The sequence below is a fragment of the Muscardinus avellanarius genome, assembly GCF_963383645.1.
Source record: "Muscardinus avellanarius genome assembly, chromosome: 1".
In the NCBI taxonomy this organism is placed as follows: Eukaryota; Metazoa; Chordata; class Mammalia; order Rodentia; family Gliridae; genus Muscardinus; species Muscardinus avellanarius.
Window position 1 is genome coordinate 80,525,636 of NC_137786.1, and position 19,744 is coordinate 80,545,379.

Here is a 19,744-nt window from a genome sequence, read left to right on the forward strand (position 1 = left end):
AAAACATCATAGAAACATTGCATTTGCTTGGTTTACTATGTTTTAACCACTTAAACTACACCCTAATTTTTAAAAAAGGAAATGCTATGTATTATTGCAGAGTAGAAATTTTGATTGTGGTTTTCACATTTATCACATATAATAAATTATAATTTTTAGCTGATCGGAGGGCACCCAAATACATATGAGGACAAAGTTTTCTCTATCAAAGAACAACATATGTAAGTGGGAAACTACTTTGCTTTCCCTATCTCTCCCTGGATTTGAAAGCACTATCTTTTGTATCAGGTAAAGGAGACTAATCGAGCCTTGGAACACTCCATGGAGTCCCAAGCCTCTCCCTTAGGTGAGAAGACTTTAAAGGACAACATTATGCAAGGTGAAAAATATTATGCAAAATAGCTTATTTTTAATATTCGGTTTTCGGCAACTCAGAAACTGTAGCCCTATGTTGCCATTTTTTAAAACTCTTATTTTATTTATTTTTGGTATCAGGGATTAAACCCAGGGGATTCTTCCTCCCAGCTACATACATAGCCCTGTAAATTTTTTTTTTAATTTTTGAGACAGGGTCTTCTAAGTTGCTAAGGGTCTCCCTAAGTTGTTCAGGTTGACCTTAATCTCTCAATACTCATGTCCCAGCTTCTTAAGCTCTGAAATTACAGGTGCATGCCACACTGCCCTGATTTTATTTGAATACTTTAATTTAAATTTTTTAATTTGTGTTTATCCTTCAAAAGACAATGCTTAACTTTAAACATATTGACAATTCTGGAAATCATTATTTATATAATTTATCTATTTGAAAGTGGTGCTTATGTTTCCCAGTCTTATAAAAGTACTAACCAGATAAAGGCCATTCTGTTAAATTTTAAGAAGGGGTGTGTAACCAATATTGCACATGAAAGTTAATGATAATTAAAACCCAAAATTACTGAAGAACAGGAAACATTAAATATAGACTAATTGAATTTTATATAAAAACCTTAAAAATGATTAGCAGTTAGGCATGATGGTACACACTAGCACTTGGGAAGCTGAGGCAGGAGGATAGAAGGTTCATAGCTAGCCTCAGCAACTTAATGAGACTCTGTTTCAAAATCAAAAATAAAACAGGGCCAAGGGTATATCTCAGAGGCAGAATGCCCCTGGAGTCATTACCAGCACCATACACACACACACACACACACACACACACACACACACACACATAATAATAATAATAATAATAATAATAATAACTTACCTTGTAGCATTTTGTTCCATCTGTTCATCAATGTCACTGAAGATCTGCTTAAACTCCAAGTCTCCAGGGAATGAGTTTAATAAACTTTGCATGTCAAAAGAATTATGGGAATGTTCATGTACCCAATCCATTCTGAAGAATAAGAGTAAACAATAAAACATGTCAATTTCCCCAAAATGGGGACAAAAAAGAAACCACTTCAATTTGTAATATGAAACCAAAAATAATAATTTCCTTTTATAGGCACACTGAAATACAGAAGACCTAATTTTCACACTTCTCTACTGTTTAAAAGTTGAACAACACACAGCCATCAATGGGCGCTTAAGCTTAAGCATCCTGCTGTTTCTCAATGTAACCAAGAGGTGTGGAGGAAATCATAGATTTCAGACACCATGGTAAACAAGGGCAGGTAGTTAGAACAACACCCTCCATCCTTGTCAATATACTGACTTGGAAATTGTAGCCTGACTTTGTGTGTGTGTGTTTGATACTGGGGATTGAGTCCAGGGGCATTCTATCTTTGAGATATACCCCCCAGCCTATTTTATTTTTATTTTGAAACAGGATCTACTAGGCTAATGAGAGTTTCACTACTTGCTGAGGCTTTCCTGAAACCTCTGATCCTCTCCTTTCAGCCTCCCAAGCACTGGGATTACAAGTGTGCACCACCACATTTGGCTGTTTAGTCCTGTTTACATGTGAAGAAGGCACAGTTTTCCTGGAGGTTTTCTAGCTCCCCTTGACTACCTCAGTATTGATAACTGACTGAAAACTGAAGCTATGCTACTCTGTAAGGCAAGTTCATGTTCCCATTCCAAAGCTTCAACTGTTCATTCATTCTATATTTTTTATTGAATGTTTAAAAAGTAGCCGGGCATGGTGGCTCATGCTTGTAATCCCCATGCTTGGGAGGCAGAGACAGGAGGATTCCACAGGTTCGAAGCCAGCCACGCTGGATTAAGAGACCCTGTTTCCAAATTTTAAAAAAAAGTATAAAAATAGGTCTGGGAGTGTAGCCCAGAGGTAGAAGGGTTTCCAGGAACCCCAGTGCCACCAAATAAATAAATAAATAAATAATAAAAAATAAAAAGTAACAGGCACTGCTATAGGGGCAGGAATATAGCTGCAACCCATTAAAGTTCCTTCCTTCATGAGTTTTTATTCTGGTGGAAAAGAGATTTTAAAAACATGTAAACAGACATTATATAAAAGATCACATGATAAGAAGTGCTATGAGGACAGGTGAAGCAAAGCAATGGGTTAGAGTAAAAGTGATAAAATAATAGCATATGAACTATTTTATCTAGGAATATCAGGCAAGATCCTGCTAAGGAAGTGCATTTGAGTAAAAGAAAGAAGAGAAGAAGGTGTGGAAGAAGAGCTAGGTGGGAAAGATGAATTAGCCTCCTCATTACTTTAGCCCCAAAGGGACTCTTATAGCATCTGCTCATATTTCTCTAATGCTAGCTAATCACATAATGCTACATAAAGGTCAACGTGTCTACGAAATGCTGTTACTGGCCAATTCTAAGAAAGCCCCACCCTATGGATGGAGTCATGGTTTGGATTTTGTATGTTCAAACGCCCACATGCTAAAGACTTGGTCATAGACTATGGCGCTATTGGGAGTTGGTGGGACCTTTCAGAGGCAAAGCCTACTGGAACGATCTTAAGTTATTGAGGGCATGCCCTTAAATGGGATATTAGGACTCTGAACACTTCCTTTCTCTCTTGGCTTTCCAGCTGCCTCGAGGTGAGCAGTTTTGCTCTACCATGCAATACTCACGATGAAGTCCTGCTTTGCCACAGACTCCAAAGCAACTGTACCGGTAGGCCATGGACTGAAATTTCTGAAATCATGAGCCAAAATAGTCTTTTTCCTTAAGTTGTTTATCTCAGGCATTTTGTCATAGTGATGGAAAGCTAAGGCAGGGATAATTATTTTTGTACACACTTTGCCTTTTTTTCTTTGTCATTCATTTCATTAATCACAATTCTCTAATGTTACTGATTTGCTACAAATGTCTACATGATCTTTGATGGGCAGTTCTTACTTATCAATAAAAGACTAAGTTGCCGGGCATGGTGGCACACGCTTGTAATCCCCAAGCTTGGGAGGTGGAGACAGGAGGATCGCACAGGTCCGAAGCCAGCCGTGCTAGCCTAAGAGACCTGTTTCCAAATAAAATATATAAAAAAATAGGTCTGAGAGTGTAGCCCGGAGGTAGAAGGGTTCCATCCCCAGTACCATCAATAATAATAATAATAATAATAATAATTATAATAATAATAATAAGTAAAATAAGACTAAGTTGATACTGAAAGCCAGTGTTGGGATTGATAAAAGAATACCCCATAGTATAATGCTTTGAGTTGAGTTCTTTGAAGGAAATTGAAAGGCATTAGAAACTGTTTTATAACCAAGGTCTCTCTGTCCTTTACTTCTAAGAACAGGAAGGGGCTTTCTCTCAAGTTCCTTGTCTGAGTCAAGTAAGCTCTTCCAAAAGAGATGCAATTGTTTTAGGCCTTCCTTGAAATCTCATTAACCACAAATAATTAAACTCATTATCTCTAGTAAAGAAGATTGAGAAATGCCACCATACCTAGACAGACTTGGTGTCTATCTTGGGTCCTACTCAATCTCCAAATATCATCATTTGCAAATATTGTCTCATTAATTCCCCTAAAAATAATTTATTATCCCTCAAAACTTGTTACATTTCCCCATCTCCCTCTCCCCTACAGAGAGGGTATAAGCTTCTGAACTTCATTAGTTTATTAGGCGGATGATAATAAACCTTTATGCTCTTCTCCTGTTAATTTGTCTATTTTCAGTTAATTCCAGCAAATTAAAATACTCTGGCCTTCAGAGAGGAGGAAGACATTACCTTAACTTTTATACTAGCAAGGGTTTTCTCTATCATTACAAGTGTTGTTTTACCCAAAAGGTCTTTCACTCCAGAGAAGGAAGGTTGATTCACACGTGCAAGGCTCTCTTTAGATTTTGTGAGCAGAGCGAGAATATACCTGATTTGTACAAGTGACCAAAAGTGCATTATATCTAGAGTGGAATGATTTTAGTTTTCTTTCACTTTGGGATAGATTTGCCTCTGTTCTCTCTCAGGTCATAGTAGAGATCTGAAAGTAACTGAGACCCATTTTGTTTCTTATACCCTGGTCAACGCCCAAGCTGTCTCGATTGCCCTTTACCATCTCGATTGTCAGCATCATACAGATTTTCAAGGAAGCACTGGTATTGCATAATGAGAGGAAGCGGAAGCAGCAGCTTTGTTCAGCTGCTTCAAACATTTCTTTAGCTCCTTCTTTTTCTGCTGGCTACCCTACAGCCAACTTTGCTATTTACACTTTTTGTCTGTTATGTTGGCATTGTTTCAAAGAATGGTTCTTACTATAGCGACTTCCCATTGCATATTGTGGAGTGTGGTTTTCATGCCTCTAGTGTCTTCATTGCTCTGAGATTCTCCACCTTCTATCTTTGAGAAATATTCCAAAGGTACCTTATGTTTCTTTCGGTGCTGCTTTTATATGTATTTTTACTAACATTTCAATAGGCTTTTGGGAAGAAGAAAAGGATGTGTACTTAGTTCTTTATCTTCAGAATTTTCTACCCTTCCATTTTCCATACTAAGGCAAATACACACACACAAAAAATTATAATACTTTGAATATTCAAACCTTAGTGTAGAGTCTTTTCAAACAGGTGTGGCCAAGACAGTAAAGACTACTTATTTGACATATTACTATTTGAAAATGCCAATGCCAACAAACTAAATTTAAAATTAAATAATAAGTGATAAGCTCCAATAGAACACTGACCAAAATTGATTCTACAAGAAATTCTTATGAATATAATCTAGTGATTATCTGTTTGAGATCTAATCTGTTTCGCTTTCCTCTATCTCATGAATTATATATACTATAAATCTTAATTTTAAATTTATTTATAGTACTTAAATGTTACTATGAAACTATTTTAGAGTTAAAACTATTTTTGTATATAACATAGATTAAATAGTCAAATTTAATTTTGAATATTATTTTCTGACTATAACTAGAAGCAATAAAATACTTAATAGGACAAAAAATTCTAAAAGTTAGACCATTAAGACTTGTGGATTTAGCATTCAGTTTTGGCTATTTGTTGACAAGTTTTAAGATTCTTGACAAGTACTCAATGTGCTGAGAGCTGGTTGAGAGGAAACTGGGCAGAAGGCCATAGCCTAGGTAATTACGCACCTCACTCCTGCTGTTTATTCACTATGAAATTTCATGCTATAACTTTCTCTGTAGACTTTGTATTAATTAAAACAGCTATGAGTTCTGATAACAGTAGAGATCATGATGAAGAAAATGATAATTTTTAGATAAAAGCAAAATATTCCAGATAAATTAATACCTATACTGATAATAATTAGGTAGTTATTAAAGGCCATAAAAGCAGTCGCTATCTGGGTATATCCCTCCTGAATGTCAAGGGCATGTTATAAACACATTTAAAATGTACATATTTTATTTTATCTCAGTATGGTAATAATGTGATAATTATATTATTTTATGCAGAATACCTAATAATAAAAATAAAATAAAAATTTAAAGTATTTTTATCATTTTGGTAGATAAATTTCGGATTTTAAGCAGTCACAATATCATATCATTACTAAATAAATATTATTAACCATAACAGATATAAAATACTTTGTTAATACAGGAAACCTAATCCTGCAGTTTTATCAAACTCACTTAGTTTACTTGTATTTTATTTTTTATTTTTTGTGTGTGTGCAGCAGTAGGAATTGAATTCAGGGGCATTCCACCTCTGAGCTACACTTCATCTCTAATTTTATTATTATTTTTATTTTGAAACAGGGTCTAAGTTAATGAGAGTACCACTATTTTCTGAGGCTGTCCTTGAAACTGCAATTCTCCTGTCTCAGCCCCTGAAGTACTGGGATGACAAGCATGCACCACCATGCCTGGTTTTACTGGCACTTTATTCTCTACTTCATTTATTTCTACTCTGATTTTAATTATTTTCTGCCTTATGCTGGCTTTGGGATTAGACTGCTCCTCTCGTTCTAGGTTCTTGAAATGTGTCATTAGGTTGTTTACTTGGCAATTTCCTGTTCTTCTTATATGGGCACTCAATGCTACATATTTTCCTCTTAACACCACCTTCAAAGTGTCCCATGAATTTTGGTATCTCATGTCTCTATTTTCATTTAATTCCAAGAATTTTTATACTTCTCCCCTTATTTCTGATCTGATACACTCCTCATTCAAGAGTATCTTATTCAATTTTCATGTATTTATGTAATTTCTTTTAGCCTTCCTGTTGTTGATTTCTACTTTTCTTCCATTGTGATCTGAAAAGATGCAGTGATCTACAGAATTAAGGCAATCCCTATCAAAATACCAATGACATTCTTCACAGACCTAGAAAAATAAGTCATGAATTTCATATGGAGGAATAAAAGACCCAGAATAGACAAAGCAATTCTCAGCAACAATAACCATGCAGGAGTCATCACAATTCCTGACTTCAGATTATACTACAGAACTACAGTAACTAAAACAGTATGGTACTGGCACAAAAACAGGTACACAGACTAATGGAAGATAATAGAAGATACAGAAATAGATCCACACAATTATAGTCAATTGATCTTCTACAAAGGAGCCAAATACATATGCTGGAGAAAACACAGCCTTTTTGACAGATGGTTCTGGGAGAACTGGCTATCTATTTGTGAAAAATGGAACTAAATTCTTACTTCTCACCCTGCACAGGAATAAACTCGAGACAGATCAAAGACCTGAAAGCTATACCAGAGACTGTGGAGATATTAGAAGAGGACATTGGTTCAACACTTCAGGTAGTAAGTTCCTCGATAAGACCCCCAAAGCTCAGGAAATTAAAACAAGAATTAACAAGTGGGAAGACATCAAAATAAAAAGTTTTTTTCTCATCAAAGGAAATCATCAAGAGTCTAAAGAGAAAGTCTAAAGAACGGGAGAAGATTTTTACCAGCTATCCCTCTGACAGAGGGCTAAAAACTAGAATATATAAATAACTTAAGACTATACACTAGAAAAACAAATAACCCAGTCAAGAAATGGGCAACTGAATTGAATAGACACTTCACAAGAGATACAACTGACCCATAGATACATAAAAAAATGTTCAACATCATTAGCAGGGAGATTAAAATCAAAACTACACTGAGATTCCATCAAAACCAAATTAGAATGGCAATCATGAAGAAGTCAAATAACAACAAATGTTGGTAAGGATGTGGGGAAACTGGAACTCTTTTACACTGCTGGTAGGAGAGCAAACTAGTTTACCCACTATGGAGACCAGTGTGCAGATTCCTTAGAAAACTGGGACTACATTGATCCACGATATGCTCTGGCTCTACCACTACTGGGTATCTTTCCAAAAAGGCTGAAACCAGAGAAATACAGTAATATATGCATACCCAAGTTCATAGCAGCACAATTCACAATTGCCAAACTATGGGATCAACCTAGCTGTCTATCAACAGATAAATGGATTACAAAATTATGGTAAATACACACAGTAGAATTCTACTTAGCAATAAAGAACAAAATTCTGTCATTTACAAGAAGATGGAAGAATTTCGGGAACTTTATTTTAAGTGAAATAAGCCAAGCATAGAAAGTGAAGGGACATAATGTTTTCTCTAATATATGTAAGCTAGAGAGTACTTGTGATACCAGAGAGACTTCAGATAATGGAGGGAAATCCTCAGCAAGAGCTGGGCGTGGTGGTGCACGCTTGTAATCCCCACACTTGGGAGGCTGAGACAGGAGGATTGCGCAGGTTCGAATCCAGCCTTAGCTACTTAGTGAGGCCCTCAGCAACTTAGTGAGACCCTGTTTCTAAATAAAATATAAAATAGGTCTGGGAGTATATCCCAGAGGTAGAAAGCCTCTGGGTTCCACCCCCAGTACCACCAAAAATAAAAAACAAAACAAAAACCAAAAAACCTAAAAAATCTCAGCAAAGTCAGAAAGGAAGGGTAGGGGAGGAAGAAGACTGAGGTGCATTAATGGAAATACTACCACCAACTATGTGTATACATGTGAATATATCACTGACAATCTGGGTATTTGATATTGGGAGGGAAGGAAATGAAGAGGGGGTCACCAAGTGCTGTGTGCATGTATGCAATTGTCATTATGATTTACATTTTGATGTAAAACTATAATGCACCAATAAAAGCAAAAGAAGTTTAAAAATGTTTTTCTTCACTTTAAATTTATTCTAAACAATTACCCCAAACTTTCCCATTGCTAATTATATGGAAGGAATATATGGGATATATGGAAGGAACTGCTACAACATATTAAGAGAAAGAGGCAAAGTTCAGCCACTCAAAGACATTCTCATGTGCTATCTAAATAAAATCACTCAAATGTGAGAATGTCCTATCTTTCAATACTAGGTTTAAGAATGGGTTCCCTTTGGAGTAAAAAAAAACACAAATAAAAATAGTATGTAATTACAGAAAATGTTCCTGAAAATATATATAAGGAAAGATTCAGTATTCCCTCATTTTATTTAGTATTCCCTCATACATGCATTCATATCTACAAATGAATGTACATTTTCACTCATATATGTACATTTTCACTACATATATGTACATTTTCACTCAGAGTAATGAATAAACTGAAGGACATGAAAACCACACTATAAAATATGCAAAAGAGAAAGTTGCTATGGTCGTAGAAGCTGCATTTTTTGTCTAAACACTCATATACACACAGACATGGACATTTGGAGAGAGAGAGAGAAGAGAATTTAATAAATGGCTACTGAATACAGTTTCCATGAATAGATTTTATAGTTATATTGTATATTGGTTTATTGTTTTAGTTTTTAAGGGAACCCATTGCTAAAATTAGTGTTGAAACAGAGAGGACATTCTCTATTTTATATAATTTTACTGAAGAGAACATGAAAATACAAGTGACATAATAACTAGCCATGTGATAGTATCTGATTCTACTTATTCAAGACACTAAGTCCTCATTATTAATAATTTAGAAAAACAGTCATGAAGGAAAATATATTGAGTTTTTATTTTTAAATTCTTCTTAAAATACATACAGTAAAATGTGCATTACATCCATAATTATTACATAGCTTTTAAAGACTACTGAAGTATGCAGACTATTGTTTTGCTATTACAAATTTAGAAATTAATGCTTTTATCACCTTGTATTTTACAAGAAAGAAGGTTAATTCATTCTCATCATCTGACATTTCTAAAACGCTACATTTAAAATGAAATAGTACAGGAAATATGTATTAATATATAAATTAGGAGTTTCACTCATTCCATAAAAGAATCTACTTCAGAATATCTCTAACTCAAATACTTCAAATACAACAGTGTTTAGAAAATTCACTTTCCACAACAGTAAAAGGAGTGAAATAAGGTAATACTTTTATTCTATCATTGTATCTATTATCTTTTTTCTCTTGATCTTTGGAATGGATGGAGAATGTTTTTAAAAATACAGGCAAAAGAAAAGAAAACTAAGGAAGAAGATAAAAATTTAGGGGGTGGTATAGCACAATGGTGGGGAATGCTTGGGTTTCAAGTCACACTGACCTGGACTAAAATGTTTAGAGGGAAAAAGTAGGTAGATGTGAAGTTATGATTAAGATAGAACTTTATATTCTGTTTAGTTCTTGTACTTACAACAGGGAGAAATTTGATATAAAAAAGAATGAAACTACTTATCCTAATCAATGATCAATTAACATGGGAACCATAATTTTTTGAAGTTTAGTGACTTTTTTTTTTTCAGTACAAGGGATTGAACCTAGGGGCATTCTACCTCCAAGCTACACTGCCAGCCCTCTTTTTAATTTTTTTTAAATTTTATTTATTTTTTTTTATTGAACATAAATAGTATACATTTACACTATATTTGGTGCCCTCTCCCCTCCCCCCCTCCCCCCGCCCTCGTTTTCTCTCCCCCCCCATACCAATGGATGTCCAGGTTAACCATGTCTTATTCATAATTTTACACATGTTCAGGTGTAGACCCTCCTTAATCAAGATCGGCCTTTCTCCTCTCCTATCTTTCCATTAAAACTTAGCTAGTATTTCCCCTCTAGTATCTGGGGTCCTACTGGTATCCTTTGTGTTTTCTAGTTTGGGCATATTAGAGGAAACATGTGTATCTTCTCCTTCTGTCCTTTCTTATTAAACCTATATAATTACAAAAAAGTTTTAAAGAATAGATCTTCTCCTGTGATATTATAAAATTGTCAGAAATTTATTTCTTTTTAGTAATTACTTGGAGTTAAAATTTCAACATTTTAGGCTTCCCCACCAAAGGCAGAAAAAAGATTCAAATGGATTTCAATTTGTTGCTGGTCATTTAAAATATCTTATACATTGAAATCATACACTAGAGAACAAAGAATTTGTTATTCTATCTATTTTCTCAATTCTCATCCATATATTTTCCTTCATAGACGGAAAATGCTTTCTGCTAACAATGTTATGATTACTATAATTATATTATCTAAAATATCAATATAAGTTTGGCAAGGACTCACATTAACATACTACAGCTATTAAATTCACCTTTTTAAAATATAAGATACATTCATCCTACCTCCTTTATTAATGATTTATATATGTGTATGAATGAAGTAGGAATTGACAGGATCAGTCAGAATGCACTACTGTAGCTTGACAAGAAAACAGAATTAATTGTCATATGATTTACCCACCAAATCTGACATTGTTTTATTTTTCATTGCACTTCTCTTTCTAGAAAATACTTTCATTTTAACAATTCTTTGTAATTTTCAATATGCTATCCTAGCCATCTCTGGCTTTAATAGAGCAGTGAAACCAAGATAATGTGAAAATGAATTTTAATTTCATCATTCTCTTATAACCTGGCACTCACATTTCACATGATTTCAATGTCATAAAATTATTGTATATATTGAGACTGGAACTAAATAATGTCACTAGTCATAGGATTAATGATTAATTAATACGTTTTTAAGTACTGTAAAATGTGATTAATTTAGAAAATATATATGATTAGTGAAAAGTTTAGATATGGACCTCTTTTAAAAAGGCAGTTGTATAATCTATCAACTGGGAATAATACCAAACAGCTTATGAGATGTCAATTACATTTTTAAGAAAACTTTTTAAATAATTATATAATAATGCTTTGAACTTAGAATATAATTTATATCACAAATGGGTTCTTTCTAAAGGATTTAGGGTTCCTAAATATATTCCAAGGGTTTAGCAAGTTCCCCTAAAATGTTAATAATATTAATTAGCTAATCATTTAGTATGATAATATTAAAATACTAGTAACGGCCGGGCGTGGTGGCGCACACTTGTAATCCCAGCATTTGGGAGGCTAAGACCAGAGGATCATGGTTCGCGGACAGCCTCAATTACTTAGTGAGGCCCTCCGCAACTTAGTAAGACCCTGTTTCAAAATAAAGAATAAAAAAATAGGGCAGAGGGTGTAGCTCAGAGGTCAAATCCCCCTGGGTTCCATCCCCAGACACCTCCCACCAAAAAAAAATACTAGTAACATTAAAATTAGCTAATTTGATGAATAAAATTAACTCAAAGCAATACTCTTTTATGACTTTCAAGGTTTTGATCCATGAATTATCATTTGTCTTGTATTATCAATCTCTTTTCAACTAAATATAGACATGGTCTAGGTTCTTGCTTTTTATTTTTATTTATTTATTTATTTATTTATTTATTTATTTATTTATTTATTTTTCATGGTACTGGGGGTGGAATCCAGGGGCTTTTCTACCTCCAGGCTATACTCCCAGACCTATTTTATACTTTATTTTGAAAGAGGGTCTCACTAACTTGCCAAGAGCCTCACCAAGTAGCTTTGAACCTGTGCTACTCACTAAGTGGCTTTGAACCTGTGCAATCCTCCTGTCTCAGCCTCCCAAGTGCTGGGATTACAAGTATGTGCCACCATGTCTGGTCTGAGAGTCTTGCTTTTTAGAAACCAGCAAATCCCCCTCTTGATACAAAATGGGTGTTCAATTCTGTTATTGGGCCTAGCATTCCTAGTCATAACTATTTCAGGACTAGACCATCTGATGAATACTAATTTAATAATACTAATTGGCTGAAACTCTTGGAGCTACACAGTACATGTCCTTCTCTGAATGATTACTTATGTAGATTTTGGTTTTGTAAGATATACACAAGATATTGTTTCTGGGCCCCACAGCCCAACAGTGACTCTTACTTTGTTTTGTTTAATTTAATGTGAATGGCTTTTATTAAACTAATAGCCTAATAACTAATAACATTGATTGCCTCCTCTTTTATATCTTCCATTAAACAATGAATTATCCCAAGATATGCTCTCTTAATCTGCAATGAGCTTTAGGACATGCTTCCTAAAATATGCCTTTAGCCTCTGAAAAAACAGAAGCAGAAAGGTCTCTCAGACCTTACTGCTGCCCTTCTCTCATGAAGCAGGCCATAAAAAGATTCTCTGAACTTTCTCTGAATTGGGTCATAAGCCCCTCATTCCAGAAGTGGCCCCCTAAACCAGAAGGAAATGTTATCTATGAAGACCCAAAGACACAGAGAAGAATATGAACAAACAGGCCTTTTAAAATTCACTCAGTTTATTACAATCGGCTCATATTCTTTTACCCTCCAATCATATTTCTGCACAGCTGTCCATAAAAATACACAAATTTCTGTTACTTAGGGTCTTTGTCTCTGAAGGCTCCCATGTCACATAATACTTATATAAATTTGTATGTCTTTCTAGTATTAATCTGTCTTTTGTTATAAGGGCCTCAGCTATGAACCAAAACAAAGGAAAAAAAAACAGAACATATCATAGAAACTATATGTGGTCCACAAATCCTAAAATATTTACTATCTGGTCCTCTATAATACGAAAATGTTGCTGACCTCTGTCTTAAACAATCAGCAAATCTTTTGACCTTTTTCAACCAAATATCTTAAGTGGTCATCAGATGATCTTAAATTTTACTTCTTCCTCTGTATGTTACCAGTGTTCCAAATTTGAACATTATTTCTTACTGAAAAAAATGTAAAAACCTTCTCTCTGGCTTCAAAGACTCACATCTTGTGGATATAATAATGGATATAGTTGGGGTTTGCTCTCCTCCCTTTTCCTGTCACAGAGCTCCAAAAACCTTTGGAATGTTTTGAATGATCGAAGCATTTTTTTGCTATTCATGCCTGAATTTACACAAAAGAGACGACTCTTGGTGGGTCTTTAGAGGGCGTCAGGATGGGAACTATTCAGCACAGGAATCAACCACTTCAGTAGTGGGTTGAAATTTTCAGCTACTCTTTTCTCCCCCAGGCCACTCAAACCTCTATGGTGGAGAGAGGAGTTTGAAGGTGAATCCAGTTATTGATGGCTAAGAATTTAACCAACCATGCCTACATAATGAGCTTCAGTGAAAACTTGAACAGAAGGTCCAGAGAGCTTCCAGGGTGCTGAGCACATTCATATCTTCAGAGGGTAGCATGCCCAGAGAACACATGGAAACTCTGTGTTCCTCCCACCCCCTTACTTTGTACTGTATGTCTCTTCCATTTGGCTCTTCCTGATTTACATTCTTTCTGCTAAATGTACCTACAAGTACAAGGCATTCCTGAGTTTTATGAGTCATTGTAATGCATTATACAACTTGAGAGAGAGAGTTGAAAGAGCCCTTGGATTTTTATTCTGCTAGGCTGAATTGCAGTCATCTGGAGAAAACAGCTGTATCTGGCATGTAACATGAGGGCAAGGCTGGGTGTAGTGGTACAAGTGGTCTACATCTGTCATTCTAGTTCCTGGAAAACTGAGACAGAAGGATCAGCCTCAGCAACTTAGTGAGGTCCTCGGCAATTTGATGAGACTCTTTCAAAATAAAAAATTAAATAAGGCTGAGGGTGTAACTCATAGGTAGAAAGCCCCTTGCTTCAATTCCCAGTACAAGAAAGAAAGAGAAATAGAGAGGAGTGATAGGAGAAGGAAAGGGAGAGGGAGAGAGGGAGAGGGAGAAGGAGGGAGGAAGGGAGAGAGAGGGAGAGGGAAAGGGGGGAGAAAGGGAGAGAGAGGGAGAGAGAGAAAGAGAGGAGAGAGAGAGAGAAGAGGAGGAGGAGGAGGAGGAGGAGGAGGAAGAAGAAGAAGGAGGAGGAGGAGGAGGGGGAGGGGAAGGGAGGGGGAGGGGAGGGGAGGGGGAGGGGGAGGAGGAGGAGGAAGAGGAGGAGGAGGAGGAGGAGGAGGAGAAGAAGAAGAAGAAGAAGTAGTAGTAGTAGTAGTAGTAGTAGTAGTAGTAGTAGTAGTTAGGGTAGTCTTGTGAGGGGTTATGGTTGGAAAGTGCAATGTCCCCTGGGCTTCATGCTCTAGATACAGCTGTGGTCTGGCATAGCCAGGTATAGCCAGGTACAAGTGCATATGTGTCTGTCTCAGTCCTACCAGCTACAGCTTCTGGCTTTACCCTTTTCTTTTTTACCTTTTGCTCCTTCTTCTTCTGCTCCCTGCCATCTTCCCTAAGGACCTATCACCCCAGCCTCTGCTTGGAAGTTGGCATTAAATGGAGAATGGAGTCTCTGTGTGTGTGTGTGTGTGTGTGTGTGTGTGTGAGAGAGAGAGAGAGAGAGAGAGAGAGAGAGAGAGAGAGAGAGAGAGAGAGAGAGAGAGAGAGAGAGATTTGGGATTGCAGCCCTGAGAATGCTGACTGAAACATGGGATATGTATTAACTCCAGGAACTCAGTGTCAGAATTAAATCAACTGTATCTGCCTTGTATATAGGCACTTGGTTTCCCATCTTACCAAATAAATATGGTCATTTTGCTACTATGCTTAAATAACAATGAGGATTTTCTGTACTGCATAGTACAACTCAAGCATATATATATATATATCTTTTTTTTCTTCATAGTTAGTAACATTTTTCTACCATAACTTTAACATCTTGAAACAGACTCCTAATTATAACCCCCTACACTAAGGATGTTTTCAGTGGAAAATTTATTTACAGAAGGTATTTACTTCATCAGGTAGGGAATACTATTTAAAGACAACATAGAAATATTATAATGTAACATATATTATCTTTAAATAGAAAAATTTACAGTTGTAGCATAAACCATTTTTTTTTTTTTTTTTTTTTGGTGGTACTGGGGTTCCTGGAAGCCCTTCTACCTCCGGGCTACACTCCCAGACCTATTTTATATTTTTACTTGGAAACAGGGTCTCCTAAGCCAGCACACGCGGCTGGCTTCGAACCTGCGCGATCCTCCTGTCTCTGCCTCCCAAGCGCGGGGATTACAAGCGTGCGCCACCACGCCCGGCATAAACCATTTTTAAATGGCTTTTGTAAAACAATTTAAACCATTTTAGCTTTATTTATTTATTTATTTATTTATTTATTTATTTATTTATTTATTTATGGTACAAGGGATTGAACCCAGAGGAATCCTACCTTTGAGCTACACCTCAAGCCCAATTTTTTATTCTTTGTTTTGAAAAATTAAGGAAATATACTTATGATAAATCAGGATTTAACATTTAAGTCATCAAAATTCTTTCAAGTTTCCATCTAGAAAAAATGCAAATTAGATTTAAAAACCTTCAAGAACTCTCTTAGTTTTAAAATTTCATGATTTTAATTGCGGGATATATTTCCTAAATATTTAGTGTTTCATCATACAGCCAGTGTAGTGCAATTTCTTTTCTTTTTCATGAAGAGTATATTCTTTTATTGGTTTTTGTTCATACATGTAAGTTTCAACTTTCAATAATAAAATTCAATAAACTTAATTCCTTAATAATAAAACTTGCTCTACACATTATTTACATGTTGTCAAAGTCTACTTCCTAATTCTATTGTTAATAGAAGGATAATTTGTTAATGGTTAAAACAAATTTATATAAAATAACCTGAAAATCCATTTCAGATGCAATCAGTGAAAGTAAATAATCAATTTATTCATGTTAAATTTAAAAATCTGTCTCTATACTTGCTTTTTACTTATCTGCTGCTTAACATATCTCTACAGTGAATCTATCATATCAACATAGTCATCATGATCCAAGATGCAAATAATAGAGAGTGTCAGTGTCAATTTTGCTTTCTCACACTTGCTTCCCTTCACTTCATCTGATTTTAATAATCCCTGTCAAACCACAAACAGTCCAAATTACCTTCCTGACACAGAAGCTTTCAAGGAGCAGACAGAATCTCAACTTTCATTTAGCAACTACAAAAGAAAGCTGTCCAGCTGGACAAATATTATTTCCACACTTGACAATCTCTACAGTTGAGCATGCATTTTAATTTTAACTAAACCTGCCAGGGGTTTGATATGGGCGCCTTGTTATGTGTACACTGACTCACAGGACTATCAGACCAATGACTGTAATTGTGATGAAAGAACCTAGCATTTATCTACTAAAGGATGAATCACATATCAAAGCAGAGGGATCAAAATGAGCATATAATAGATAATGTGTAGGTACTGGCTGGAGGAGAAAAAGTACTTAAGTTAGGTGCTTTTATTACTAAGTAAAGTCTAACTATAGAGAATATTCTCTTGACATTATTTTGAAAAATAATAGCTAATAAGTCAAGATATAAAGGCATTAAAATTTTGCTCACAGACACCACTGAGAAACAGATTCAAAGAATGAAATCAAGACTTTTTAGAAATCTGGATTGACTCAACTTCAAAGTCAAATTATTATTAAAGTTTCACTTGTCAATTATAATAAAGTTTATGTTACTGACAAGATACTGAAAGTCCACTTTTCCACTAATCAATGTGCCCTTGTACATACAAGGTAAAATTTTTTTAAAAATCAGAGTAAGAACGAATAATGATAATAACTTTGAAGAGATATCATTTGTTATCATTTGATATCTTTCTAACATTTGTTAGATATTAGGATAAAAGCTATGATGTAATACTATACTGAAAATGATTTTGTCATTAAAGTTTAATTTATTAGGCTTATATCTAAAAAGTTACAAACTAAAAAATGTTTTTGGGAACAGTTCTTTCCTGAGCTAGGTCCAAATTCCTCCAAAGCTGCTAGAGCCTCACAATTGCTTCATCGCTGTCTTCTCTCCAACTTGGTGCACTCGACACTTCCAGGTTCTTCCTTCCCCAAAAGGCTAATCCATTGACTCTTAGAACATGATTTCTACCTCAATGTTATCTTAGTCACCACAACTCAGTTTTGTTGACCAGCTTCCTTTCTTTTAATTCCCCTTGGTCTTCTGACAGGATGAATTCAACCACATTCACGTTTTCTGTTTCAACCTGTCTGTTGGATCTCCTGTTCCAACTATAAAACTATATTGGGTTTAACACTTGAATATCCAATAGGTGCCTCATATTTAACTTGCCTCAATCGTACTGTCTTATCTCTGAAACTTTTCCTTTTCTTGATATCCATCTGAGAGTTAATAGCTCCAACATAAACCTAGGTCTTCCTGTTGGAAATGTGGCAGTCATTCCCTATATACCAACATTCTCTAACCAGCTGCATAGCTATGGCTCTCATAGCTGTCCATTTTCTCCTACCCCTATGTAAGTTCAAACCCCATCATCAAGATTAGAGCAGCAGTTTCCTATAGAGTCTATTTTTTGCATCTAATTTACACTCTAACTTCTAAATCATAATCTTTTTTAAAACAGAGAAACAAATAAGTATTTATAGCAAGATTTTAAGTATAAAAGACTAGGAATAAAGTTATACCCATATGAGAAAGAAAAATCAGAGGAAGGAGTCTGTGTGTGGGAGGGAAATCATTTATCGTTTATTCATTTTATTTTTAAATTTATATTTTTATTTGGCCAATTATATATATTTTTGAGGTAAAAAGTTATGCTTTGATATATATATATATATATCATATAATGATTAAATCATATCCTTACCTTAAATACTTATCACTTCTTTCCTTCTAACTGAAACTTTGTACTTTTTACTAACATTACCTATTGCCACCATCCCATCCTCTGAAAACCAACATTCTACTGTCTAATTTGATAACTTAGGTTATTTTAAATTCCACATATAAGTGAGAACATGTGGCGTTTGTCTTTTTATGTTTGGCTTATTTCACTTAGCATACTGTCTTCCAGTTTTACCCACATTGTCACATATGACAGAAATTCTTCCTTTGAGGCTTAAGTATTCAATTATGTATACAGACAACATTTTTTCTGTTTGTTGATGGACAGTTAGGTACAGTGTTCATTACAGAATGGTGATTTTGTGTGTGTGTGTGGTACTAGGGATTGAACCCTGAGGCATTCTACTTTCAACCTATACCCTCAGCCCAATATTTTTTCTAATAATACTCTCATTATTATAAGTAGTCTCGCTAGGTTGATGAGAGTCACACTACTTGCTAAGGATATTTTGAAACTTGTGATCCTTCTGTCTCAGTCTTCTAAGCACTGGGATTACAGGTGGATGCCACCACTTTCAGCTGCTAGGATGGTGAATTCCAAATATAAGAAATATGTTGCTGAGCATGGTGGTGCATGCTTGTAATCCCCATGCTTGGGAGGCTAAGACAGGAGGATCTGGAGGATCTTGCAGGTTCAAAGCCAGCCTCAGCTAGCCAAGAGACCCTGTTTCCAAATAAAATATAAAATAGGTCTGGGAGTAAAGCCCGGAGGTAGAAGGCCCTTGGGTTCCAGGGTTCCATTCCCAGTACCAAAAAAAAAAAAAAAAAAAAAAAAAAAAAAAAAAAAGTTTAGGTAAAAAGGTTCAGCAAGCATTTGGTAAAAGAGAACAGAATTCTGAAAAGGGATGAGGCATATATACAAAAAAGGACCCTATAATTCATCATCCAAACAAGGTTTTTTTTTAAGATAAAAAAAAGTGATACTAAATTAGGTATGGTGGTGCATGTTTATAATCCCAGTACTTGAGAGGCTGAGACAGGAGGATCACAGGTTCACAGATAGCCTCGGCTACTTAGTGAGGCCCTCTGCAGCTTAGTGAGACCCTGTTTCAAATTACAGAATAAAAACTACAGTTTGGAGGTAGAATTCCCCTGGTTTCAATCCCCAGTTCAGAAAAAAAAAAAAAAGTGGCTGGGTGTGGTGGTACACACTTGTGTAATCCCACTATTTGGGAGGCTGAGACTGGAGGTTTGCGGACAGGCTCAGCTACTTAGTGAGGCCCTTTGCAACTCAGTGAGACCCTGTTTCAAACATAAAAAGACTAAAATAAGGGCTGGGGGGTGTAGCTCAGAGGTATAATGTCTCTGGGTTCTATACCCAGTACTAAAAAAAAAAAAGTAGTACTAAATAAATTAAAAGCATATTATTTTTGAAATGTAAATTTACTTATAATAAAACCAATTAAGTATTTTTATTTATTTGAGTACCTATACAACACTTACATTA

The 19,744-nt window shown here is 35.3% G+C and overlaps 1 protein-coding gene across 3 annotated transcripts in view; it reads right to left on the bottom strand.

Moving 5' to 3' along the window:
* Positions 1-1,377, bottom strand: part of KIAA0825 — a gene marked incomplete at both ends in the record, with an annotated part of 378,820 nt that extends 377,443 nt beyond the window's left edge. For all 3 annotated transcript variants that reach the window (XM_080697642.1, XM_080697640.1, XM_080697641.1), the window contains one exon: positions 1,247-1,377. In XM_080697642.1, the coding sequence (XP_080553768.1) occupies positions 1,247-1,377 (131 nt within the window). The remainder of the gene's footprint in view (positions 1-1,246) is intronic.
* Positions 1,378-19,744: the final 18,367 nt, after the last annotated feature.